The sequence below is a fragment of the Danio aesculapii genome, chromosome 5 (genome assembly GCF_903798145.1).
Source record: "Danio aesculapii chromosome 5, fDanAes4.1, whole genome shotgun sequence".
NCBI classification, from domain to species: domain Eukaryota; kingdom Metazoa; phylum Chordata; class Actinopteri; order Cypriniformes; family Danionidae; genus Danio; species Danio aesculapii.
Genome location: NC_079439.1, coordinates 60389830 through 60402735, shown reverse-complemented (window position 1 = coordinate 60402735; position 12906 = coordinate 60389830). Strand labels below are relative to the sequence as shown.

General features: G+C 34.6%; 1 protein-coding gene across 2 annotated transcripts in view; it reads right to left on the bottom strand.

The window, feature by feature from the left end:
• Window positions 1-10471, bottom strand: part of pisd (phosphatidylserine decarboxylase) — a 54281-nt gene extending 43810 nt beyond the window's left edge. The window contains exons 1-3 of one of the 2 annotated variants that reach the window (XM_056458591.1): window positions 10389-10471; window positions 9839-9897; window positions 6296-6450 (exon numbers count right to left, since the gene is read on the bottom strand). In XM_056458591.1, the coding sequence (XP_056314566.1) occupies window positions 6296-6450; window positions 9839-9897; window positions 10389-10447 (273 nt within the window). In that variant the 5' untranslated portion in view covers window positions 10448-10471. Of the gene's footprint in view, window positions 1-6295; window positions 6451-9838; window positions 9898-10388 lie in introns of those variants that run through there. The other variant, XM_056458589.1, reaches the window with a different exon arrangement.
• Between the last annotated feature and the right edge of the window lie 2435 nt (window positions 10472-12906).

Here is a 12906-nt window from a genome sequence, read left to right as displayed (position 1 = left end):
AGTTTTCAATTTACAGTGCTGTGATTAGCTAAAATCGCAAGAGGCTGCGATATGAAATATGTATTATTTAATTTCCACCACCCAGAGTAAATGCATGACTGCCATCTGTGTGTGACAGTCTTACTAGCCAACTGAGTGAGCACACTTTCGTTCTGCCCAATCAGAATTGTGCAGCCGAACTATGCGGAACGCCCACAAAAAACAACAACAAAAAAAAACACACACAAACACACACACACTCGCACGCACACACATACATGAAAGCACGGACGAGTGGGATGATGGCGTCTGCCACTTCAGAAGCATTAATAGACAAATTAATATCAAAGAAAAACAGGACATCGGTAATATGGGAATATTTGTTTCGAAGTCACAAAAAATTTAAGTGCAATGTTTTGATAACTTCATGTATTTCACGTGCATTCACTACTCGCGATGTAGGTACAATGTGCGTCGTCTGTAGTGACTGACTGTAATGTAACGTACTATACAAATGTAATTTGTCATTTCATTTTAATAGGACAGTTATATATAAATGCATTAGATGCAGAATTTTAAAGCAGTTTAACAATTTAAATGCTTCTTGTTGGATATTACATCATTCAATGCGACTATATGCATGACTTTACGGAGAGTTTACGATCTACTAACTATGGTTTGCTTTAAGACCATGTTAACAAATTTTGTTACAAACTAGTTACAAAGCCCCTAGTGTGGACTTTACCTTCCTGTTAAAGAAAAAAAAAATCTTCTACACTTCTACACAAGATCTACACTTCTGTCTCACACCTATTTTAACCATTTTGGAGTGCCACAGCTGTGTTTAACATCATGATATTTTGTGTAGAATCTGTGATGATTATTTTTAGACAATATAAGCTACAGAAAGGCTCTTATCAGCCATATTAGTTTTGATTGTATAATAAGCTACACTATCTCCATAATTTGAGTTTACAGAAAGGTAAGGTCATTTTATTTGTGCTTATTGTTGCTCTAGAGAAAAATTAATGTTTATTTTCGAGTATTTAAAAAATTTTGAATAAATGTTTACATTATTATCTTTTTAGTTCCTTGTTTTAACTAACACTCACTGCATGTTAGCAGTAAGAAGCTATGATAACGATTATTGAGCTGAAGCTTGACTACAAAATTAAAATCGAAATCAAATCGAAAATGCAATGTCAAAAATAAATAAATAAATAAATAAATAAAATCGCAAATAGATATTTTGCTTAAATCGCACAGCCCCAAATGGAAACCCTCTGACAGCAGGTTGTCCGGATGAAGGCAAAAGGGACGGTTATAGCACAGCATCAGCCATAGCAAAAGACGCTGGTCTTTCCAAATCTGTGATTTGTAAAATACTGCACCTTTTCAATGTCACAAACTCATTCAAGTCCGCCTAAAAGGCTGGTTGTCCATGAAAAACAAATACAGGAGAGGATAAAATAATGTAGAGAACCTGTATTAGTCCAAAACCAACTCAAGCCAGCACAACTTTAGTAATTAAGGGATTTTTATTTACAAATTTGGCATTTCCATCACTCGTCTCTCAAACGATTCTTTAAAATGTGCATTGACACATGAAGGAAACCCAGTAATTTTCAACATTTAAGTGAATTAGAATTGGTAGTCTCTGTGCAGAAAGAATCAGAAAGCCAAACTATGCTTTGCTGAGGAACATGTTGTGTGGACAGAACCGGCCAAAAATTCACTTTAGCGATGAAAGCCAATTTTATTTATATGGGGCAGGTGGAAAACATTATGTTGACCATCAAACTGGGCAAACACTGAACTGAGCAAAGATGTCATGGTTTGAGGTAGGTTTTCTGCAGTAGGCATTTACAAAGCTACATGAGAGTGAATGCATATGTGTAACAGACGTTGCTTCTGCAATATGTCGTACCTTTCATGCTTTCTTTGCTACATTAGCTAGCAATTTTCATGCAGGTCAATGCCCCAAGTCACACAGCAAAACAGGTAAAGCAGCTCATTGAAGCTGAAAAGCCTGAAATAATGAAATGACAGCCTAGAGTCCTGAACACAACCTTATTGAAAATCTAGGAAAAGAAGACATACAAACAATACAAACAGTCATACAAAGCAAGGGCCTGTAAAATACAAATCCTACAAATTTGTCATTGCTTTACTGTAACAGAAAATTTAGTAAAACATTATGCCACAATCATTTTTGTAATCAAACTTTGATGAGTGTCCTGCACAATATAAAGGGTTTTGTTGAAGCACCCTGATTAGTTTGTGATTTTATAACCTCGTAATTATTCAAAAATTATTAAATAGATTTCTGAAAAAGAAATCAAGTCTATAAACTGTTCTCTAATATACACTCTCCACTGTACATACTGTGTTCGTTCTGCATTCTGCTGTGTGTTGTTGTTGTGCACTAACAAAAAGTCCTCATGCCATGTCTAATGTCACAAAGATCACGCTTTTAAAGGTTGCGCCAACTGACAAGTCCATTATAACAGCTTTGTGTATAAATATCTGTTGCCCAAAAAGACTGGTCATTAACGGGTCACGATGTGTGACCGCCAAACAGGAGCTCCACGTTGGAGGTTTATTTGCTGCGTGAAGCAGATAAAACACTACAATACTCTAGGAAAGCCTTCAAACAAAACCAGCCAATCAGAATTACAACAGATGGTCAGGTGATTTGTACACAAATACAGCCTGATCATATTAAAGGCCACTAACAAATACACATTATTATTATTATTATTACCCTTTTTTGGATTTGAAATTACGTTTTTAACATCATTTGATTAGACCATTTCAATATGGTCATGTTATTGGCCCATGAACATTTCCTGCTTGTTATCAAACTATTTCATAACTGTAACAAGAGGCAATTCACTCATAGCTTAGTGTTAAAACAGCTATCATAACATTATTTACCAATATGTGGCTCTTTTTGGATTCTTGGAAGCTATAGAAATTAAAAGTGTCAAACAGGAAATACGTATGGACCATTGTTTTTGTTTACATCCCTCAAAATGGTCTATTTTGATGTGAAAATTTGACCATGCAAAATGTGATCTCGGTAATATTTTTCTCAGTAATGTTTATTTATAAGATGATCAAGTCAATTTAAACAACTTTGCATAATCAATAGCCAAGTTTCAGGTTTTTCAAACAAAACTAATTGCCAAAATGTTGATCTTGAAGCAGCTTGACATCTCCAGTAGTGTCACACTGACACTTTTAGATTTAAATGTTTGCACACCCTTTATTTATCAAAGTGACACCACAATCGACAGAGTGGTGAATGATGCAATATTTTTAGCTAGATTTTGTCTGCTCCCATTTATATTTGAAAGTATTTAATAAGCATCTATTTTCAGTTTGCTTGTTAAGTTATATTTATTTTTATACTTGTGAAATGAAAATGTGATGTTACCATGGGAAAATCTGTGAAATAGATTTTGTTTTCTTAAAGAGCCCCTATTATGCATTAAAAAGGGTCATTTTTTGGATTAGGGGTCTCCAACAACAGTCTGATATGCATTCAAGGTCAAAACACATTTTCATTGTCTTATAATATCCCAACGACTCCCATGATTCGTTCAGCAATTCATTTGTTTCCAAACCCCTCCTTAGCGCAATGCTAATCTGTGAGGAATGGTCCGATGACCCAGTCTGTTGTGATTGGTCGACTGCGTCAAGCGCAAGACAGAGAGAAATGCCCAGCACGGCTTATCAACAATTTTGAAGTAGTCAGAGTCACTACTCAGTCTGTGAATCCCCTGGGACGCCAACTAGGATACAATTGCAGCGGCATAGTACAGTTACGAACACCACAGTACCTCCTTGTCAACAGTGTTAAGGCTGATTTATACTTCTGCGTCAAGCCAACGCGTATGCTCCGATGCAGCCTGCGCATGGGCACATAGTCCTTGCCGTGGCCAGTCAACGCTGATGCGCACTTCTCAAAAAAATTAACTACAAGTCGCAACGACGCATAGCTCAAGTTCTGTGATTGGTTGACTTGGTAGGACTGATGAGTGTAGGTTGTTTTGTGTTTACCTTATGGTTAAAGTTGTTGCACATTCGCCGATTCACACCTCAAAATGTGCGAGTTTGAGCCACTTGTACATCAAGGTAGCATTTAAAAAAAAACTAATTACCAGCGAAGAAACTCGACAGAGGAACATAAAAACCACACTGCCAGCTAGTGTTTCAGAAGTGTTATTGCAGAGCAACACATACAGCGCGCTGAAATATAAATACACAAGGATCATGCGTCGTGGGTCACGCCGATCACTCGCTGCAGAAATATAAACCAGGCTTTATTCAGACACCTCACTCCCGAACACCCCATCCCCCCTCACACTTCAGAGTACTGCATCTATGCGACTTTATTCAACCGGGATGTGCTACAGTGTTTGTCTTCCTCTTTTTCTTTCTAGTGTGTTTTTGGGCAGGGGGTTTCAATTTTCCTTGGTCTGCGCGCGCAACAAATGTGCGGGGCTTGAGTTCTGTATCAATGTCATGCCGACTCGGCTAAAGATTCGTTACCGTGGTGATTCATTCGAACCACTGAGTTGACTCTTTTAAAAATGAATTAATAGTTTTAAACACTTTCAGATTTAAGCCTTAACTAGAATTTTCACTTCACTCAGAGCTGTGTTACACACTGCATGGAAGGTCATTTTCAAAAACCTATAATAGGGGCTCTTTAATTTATTTTACATAAGCTTTTTTAGTTGGCAGTAATAATAACCATAGTTGAAGTCCAGTTTTGTGGACACATTTATAAGGTCAAATGAATGATTCAAACTTGATTGTATAGGAATTATATTAAAAAATGCTTGAAAAAAGGGACCAATTACCATTCATCAATAAAAGTCTTAATATTAGGCATGGGCCGGTATAAAATTCTAAGGTAATGGTAACCTTGGATAAAAATATCATGGTTTCACAGTTTTATGGTATTACTGCTGTAAAATAAGTTCTTTTTAAATGCCTGGGTAAAAAACAAAAAACTCTTCCCATTTTGAACACAATACATTTCATTTTGAGAAACATCTCAAATATTTTGGAGCAGTAAACATGTCAGGCTAAATAATGAAAATGAATCATTGACTTCTGTCTTCATTGGTTTTAAAAACACAGATTTCTTTACAATTTAAAATGGCATTTTTAGATATATTTTCTGCTGAATGTACTGTTGTCCTAAAAAACCTAAAGTAAAAAAAAAACCTTACATATACCTTAGGGACGGTATAGCAGAAAATTTAGGAGATTTTAAAACCTTGACTTTTCCAAACCGCAGTATACCTTAAAAATGATTATTAGTTATCTTTCAGGAATCATTAAAAAAAATAAATCAATACTGACATAGAGGTCTGGTAACTTTTCTTATTATCACTGCTCAAAATGTTTGCGCTACTGCTTTATATTTTTAAGTAAGCTATATAAACTTTCAGGATCATTTGATGAATGGAAAATTTGAAAATAAAGTCATTTACTATAATAATAATAAACAATTAATACTTTTGATTAATTTAACGCAAGTTTTGTCCAACAAGAGTACAAGTCTGTAGTATATCCATTATATTTATCATTCAAAAAACTACAAACAAAGCCAAAAACGGCAAGAGAACATGTGGGAAAATGGTGATGCCACCAAAACGCCATCAACGTGACAACAAATCAATCCAAATCCTTGTCATAGCTCTGTACACACACACACACACACACACACACACACACACACTATGTTATAACGTTTTCTTCTAAACATTACCCAAGTTCACTGAAAACATCTGCCATTTTTTATTTTAAAAAACACAGCCAAAGACTTTGAGCTCAGTACGTTTTTTTTTTTTTACCATATATGGTTTTTGAAGACACAGGAAGTGTCTTAATAAACCATGTTCATGCAGTAACACCCATGTCATTATTCACATGTGTACCCTCACAAACAATTCAAGAACACACACATAACACTTTTGAACATGATCTCAGTATCCAGAGACATTGAAAAGAAGACACCAGTCATTCCATCAGTGCTTATCATCAATTCAGAAAAACTGAAAAGTGCTGAAAAACAGCTGAATAGATCAATAAATATTATTTTATACACTTCAATTGAAAGCCCTCGCTTAGTTCACGGCCAACAACCACCAGTGCTAAAACTGATATTTAGGGAAAAGGTTGTGGAAATGGCAAACAGCACATTTGCAATGGCAATGTTTTGCAACATGTCCCTGCAGTAGACGGTTTGTCTGGAAAATTGTACAAAAATAATATTTAGATCTGGGTTTGACCTTACCTGAACTTCATTGGCAATGTGTGGTGGCACTTCAATGCCAAGCTTCTCCAGCTGCCGATCTTTGTATCGGCCATACTGATCATATCCTACATAACCACCGCCTGTAGCTACCAGAAGAGTAAGGGGCCGCACACGTGCCTGTTGTCCAGGAAATCCTGCAAATGAGTAACAAATATACATTATTATTATTATACAAACAACTAAAACATCTTAAATAAGGAGTTTAGAGATGAAAAAACTCATTGTTTAAACATAAAAAGTCAATAGCTGGCCAAAGAGCTGGTTAACTGGGCTTAAATAATACAATTTAATTTAGGGTCTGCAGTCATTTTCTAAACATTTTTTTTATTATAAAGTTAAATGCAAACTTTGATGTTAAAAAAGTCAAACTAACGGTATAGCTCTGAAGATTTACTCACTATTTACTCTTCCACGAGTGATTTCAAACCTTGAGTTACTTTCTTCAGTTAAACACAAAAGAAGATATTTTGAAGGAAGCTGAAAACCTGTAACCATTGACTTCCATAGTAGGAAAAACAAATACTATGGAGGTCAATGGTTACAGGTTTCTTTAAAATATCTTCTTTTGTGCTCAACTGAAGAAACTTAGTCTGAAACAACTAAAGGCTGAATAAATTATGACAATTTTCATTTTTGCGTGAACTATCACTTTAAATATGGGTGAAAGATACACGTCTGTAAGAATGAAACAAATTTATTCTGAAATGTACAAGATATTTTCAAATATTAAGGATTGATAGCAATGAATAGCATTTTAGCGGGTGTTCCCTGTAAATCTTGGTTAAAACATGAATTAGCTGTTTTTTGTACATTTTTTTAAGCTGTATTAATATTTTATTGTTCTGATGTATAAATACTTAAACCTATTTTATTTAACTTAACACACCAACTTAATTAATATAAAAAAATAAAAGAAAGCCATACAAAAGTAGTTAAAATTGAAGAAACATCAGTACAATCACACAAGCAAAAACAAAATAAAAATACGAATAAATAAAATTGTTATTGTTTTGATGTTTTTGTCTTTGACTAATATATTTATAAATTTATATATATATATATATATATATATATATATATATATATATATATATATATATATATATATATATATATATATATATATATATATATATATACAGTGATTGTGTTTATGCTTTAACAGGTAAACCCAAGCTTATTTTTTGTTGCCTAAATAACATATTACAGTAGATAAAATTAAAATAAAATGTAATAAAACTCATTTAAAAATTAAATACAAGTTTCAGAAACACAATAAAATTACAACAGTTCAATATATTGTTTATACCAATAATAAAAACTCATCATTTACTCATCACACACTTGTTCCTAACCTGCTTCTTTTAAACATAAAAGAAATAAAGCATTGGCTTCTATTGTATTTCCGTTCCTACATCAATGGAACTCAATGGTTGCAGGTTTTTAACTATCTTCCAGAATATCTTCGAGTTCAACAGAACAAAGCAACTCATAACGTTGATTTTATATTTGCACTTCGTTTTGTGCAAACTTGTGACATGCTCCCACCCTATATTTTGTTTACCATGCTTCTTTGAATATTTGGTCAAAAATCACAGATGTAAGGTATTTCAAACTATCTCAGAATTGTGAGATGAGTTTATTCCTAAATACCCCAATAATATTGAATGATGATTATGATCTAAACTTAAACACTTTCCAACGTAAGATATTTCATACTGCACTAACTGCAGCAAAGAAGGTTATATTTAAAACATGGCATGAACCCGCATTTCCAGCGAACAAAATGGGGCTTATTGAACTAAAAAATATTGCGCTGTTAGAACGTTCTACAGCAAGAATTAACAGAGCTAAACCACAAACAATCAAAGCATGGTCCGAATTTGAGAAAAATTCTTATATAATTACTAGATAAACTAAAGCATACTGAAAGATAAATAATATTATATTAGAGGTGTATAAAGGTCACTTCTCACCCTAGAGTTTCTCTTTTCCTGTGTATTCTTATTTATCTACTACTTTATTGCATTTATTTATTTTTTAAATGTATTTTCATTTAATGCAAACCCTGGCTTGTATATAGTTATTGCTAGCTATTCATGCTGGCTTTGTTCTGCAATAAATAAATAATCACAAAAAATATATATATTTTTTTTAAATCACATATGTAAGGCTGACTTCAAAACAACATTAGCACCATTTATTTGACTCCGAACAATGGTGTACTTTGACAGTCATTGGCTGCTAACATGATTTCCCTATTTAGAATTTGTAAGAAATACTTTTCTGAAATTATGAGCAGAAAGTTTGAATGTGTAAATAAAAAACCAACTTTAGCTCAATAAGATTCAGGACCGCTTGAGAGCGAGTAAATAATGAGGAAATGTTCATTTCTGGGTGAACTGGCTGCTTTTTTTATTTTTACAAAAATTGAGGTAAAGTTGGTTTTACATTTGGACATTTGCTCATTTTTGAACAGTGATATTGTGTGACATTCTACTTCGAATATTCGGTCTTAGATATTTAAGTATGACTTCAAAACAACATTAGCACCATTTATTTGACTCTGAACAACGTTGATAGTCATTAGCAACTAATACGATTACTCCATTTAGAATTTGTAAGAAATACTTTTCTGAAATTATATTATGAGCAAAAAGTTTAAATGTGTGAATATAAAACCAACTTTAGCTCAATAAGATTTAGGACCGCTTGAGAGCGAGTAAATGGTGAGGTAATGTTCATTTCTGGGTGAACTGGCTGCTTTTTTTATTTTTACAAAAATTGAGGTAAAGTTGGTTTTACATTTTGACATTCGCTCATTTTTGAACAGGGATATTGTGTGACATTCTACTTCAAATATTTGGTCTTAGATATTTAAGTATGACTTCAAAACAACATTAGCACCATTTATTTGACTCTGAACATTGTTTATAGTCATTACCAACTAATACGATTACTCCATTTAGAATTTGTAAGAAATACTTTTCTGAAATTATATTATGCAAAAAGTTTGAATGTGTGAATATAAAACCAACTTTAGCTCAATAAGATTTTGGACCGCTTGAGAGCGAGTAAATAATGAGGACATGTTCAGTGAATTTTTGGCTGTAACTTTACAAAAAATTTAGGTAAAGTTGGTTTTACATTCGTGCAGTTTTGAACAGTGACATGCTAAATTAGTAGTACTGTTAATTAACAGTGAACAATGGTGTACTTTGATAGTCATTGGCTGCTGATATGATTTCCCTGCTTTAGAATTTGCAAAGAATACTTTTCTAAAATGATATTAAGGTGAAAGTCCGAATGCACGAATATATGATCAGCTTTACCTTAATTTCACGAAGGCAGACATTTAAAACATTTCTGAACATCGTGAGGTAACTGCGCCACCTTATGGTTCATACGACAAACTGCAGTTTTAGTCTGACAAAAGACAGGTCTAACGAAGCGAAATAACGAATTTGTTGAGAGAAGCATACAATTGACTCTTAAGGATAAACTTATGAGAGGGTCACTGACCTTTAGAGAAGAATCTCCGATGGCTCCATCTAAAACCACAGCCGCCATTTTGCAGAAAACTGCACACAACATCATATAAGACACCCTTCAATTACTCAAATGCTGGAGAACTATGTTACATAACAAACGTGGGCACTTCAGAATGTGTCGTTTCAAAAATAAATAAATAAATACAACGATTCAGAAGGCTGCAGTGAGGTTAACGTTAACTGAAAAACAACTGGAGAGTAAACATTTTTAATTTGGCCGGATAATATAAACCATTACGTGTGTGTGAGTTCATAGGCACCGTTTTATTTTTTGGGGGCCTCGTTGTAAAAGTTTGAGGAATTTATGAGTGCCGTTCTTCAAAAGATCCTGTCATGTTTTACTGCTGGCATTACGGTCCGTAAGGTCACTTATGTTTCTTGTGCCAGCTCTGAGATCAGATGGGTCTGTCTTAATGAGCTCGCCATTATAACGCCAACTCATGTAAACTTATCGACAAAGGTCTGGTGTAATGTAACGTTAGATTCTTTCACAAAATCTCGAACTAATATGCCACATTTACCTGGTGGTTCTCGTCGCTGCCAGGTGGGCGATTAACACTCTGCGTACGAGCGCTGCCATGATGCTTAAATGCGGCTAGAGTTTCTTCTGTGTTTTTCCGTGCCCACGTACACACTGACGCCTCCTAAAGGAATGGAGGATTCCTGATCACAGCTATATGTTTCAAGTGTAGACAGACCCTACTTATACATTTACTCCAAATAAATAAATAAAAATGTTAATAGATACATTCATCACTATCAGTTTATTTATTTTACTTCTGTGTCATATTTTTAATATGGTTTTTAGGTTGCATATGTTTGTGTTTGGACTCTCAGTAGTCATTTTTAAACCTTACTGAACTGAGCTAAGCTGAACTGAACTTAAACACTACAAACTGAACTACACTGTTCCAATTTACTATGACCTTTTATGTGAAGCTGCTTTGACACAATCTACATTGTAAAAGCACTATACAAATAAAGGTGAATTGAATTGAATTGTCTACAGAGAGACAGAGTGTTCAGTATAATATTGTATATTTCAGAGAAATATGCTTGTAGAAATGCAGCTTAATAGATGTATTTGAAAAACAGTAAACAAAAAGAAAAGTAAGAACACCTACACTTTTATTTATGTATTTTTTTTATTATTATGTATTTAATTTGTGTATTTTCACAGCAAAACACAAGAATTTAAAGGGGTGCTTCAGAGTGTATTTTTTAGGCTCGGTTGTGTTTATGGGGTGCAAAGCATTGTGTGCTCATGCTCCATTTGCAGAAAATCACATTTTTTTTTCATATATCCTACTTTGATTAAACTCCGCTAACATGAAAAGGACTGTCATATTTCTTAGTTCCTCTGACAACTGCTCACAAGAGGCTCTGGTTGGTCAGCTAAGATATTCAATTCAATTCAATTCACCTTTATTTGTATAGCGCTTATACAATGTAGATCGTGTCAAAGCAGCGGGTCACAGTAAATAGGAACAGTGTAGTTCAGTTTGTAGTGTTTAAGTTCAGTTCAGTTTAGCTCAGTTCAGTGTGGTTTAATAATCACTACTGAGAGTCCAAATATTGAAGAGCAAATCCATCGATGCGCAGCTCTACAGATCCCGAACCATGCAAGCCAGTGGCGACAGCGGAGAGGGAAAAAAAACTTCACTAAATGGCGAAAGTGAAGAAAAAAAACCTTGAGAGAAACCAGGCTCAGTTGGGCACGATCATTTTAATTTCTCCGCTGGCCAAACGTCTTGAGCAGAGCTGCAGTCTCAGTGGCGGAGGCTGGAAGCTGGCCTCAGCGAAGACTCGTCTGTCTCTGGAGCGTCACAGGAATCAGTCTCATGTTCTCCACTCTTCCATGACCACCAAAGTAGCTGCTCAGGATACGGCCTGGTCCAGGATATGGAAACCTTGGGATCATCTCATCGTTGGTCTTGGATCGAATCAGTGACTCTGCATAGTCTGAGGGCTTCGGGAAGAGTATCCCCAGGTGGAAATGGAGAATAAAGAGAATAATTAGCGTAGCTGCTGTTCATAGTGTATATAAACAAAATGCAGAACCTGAGTGGAAGCCCCCTAAGTGGTGCACTAAGTGTATGCTTTACTGAACAGATAGGTCTTTAATCTAGTTTTGAATTGGGAGAGTGTGTCTGAGCCTCGGACGTTATCAGGAAGGGTATTCCAGAATTTAGGAGCTATAAATGAGAAAGCTCGACCTCCTTTACTCGACTTTGCTATTCTAGGTACTACCAGAAGCCCTGAGTTTTGAGATCTTAAAGAGCGAGTTGGATTGTAGAGAGACAGAAGATTGGTTAGATAAACTAATAAGATATATGTTCTGTGATTTGCAGATCAGCTTCACATCACCATGAAGCATCTCTGTTATAACATTACAAATTCTCTGGCCACGCCCCTTAGCTCCGCAGGGTGTATGTGTGTAACCTGAAGGGTAAACTTTGTTTAGTATTTGTAGTCCCCAAACTTCGCTAAGCTAACTCTGTAAAAGCCAACGTCACCGTTTGCATTGAACATTGAGCGTCTTACATTCAAAGATGTTGTTTATGTTCACACAGCTGCTTTACACATCAACTAAAATTTAAAGTATGTTATCGTAGTGGACCACCCCTTTAAGTAAATATTGCACAAAATTGGTCACAAAATCAGGCTGCAATTATCAAAAGAATATCCCCGTGAATGCCTATGGGACTATAGTCATTATTAGGTCCACACGGAATCTGTGCACGCTGAAATCTGCAGATTTTTGGCCCATCATTGAGTCGATTTATATACTTGTGTAAATGTGTGTAAATTCATATTTATTCAGTTTTTAAATTAATTTAGACTAAGACTATTTTCGTAATAATATTGATTAATATGAAAGTGTTAAGATTTATTTACAATACAATTTGTAAAGTAATATGTTTTGTCTTTTAGTAGATATATTATATGATAGACTTCCTTTGTGTTACCAAATAAGTGGCTCTAGATGGATTTGCATCATAAACATTAAATAAAAGTTAAAAATATATTTATATTTTT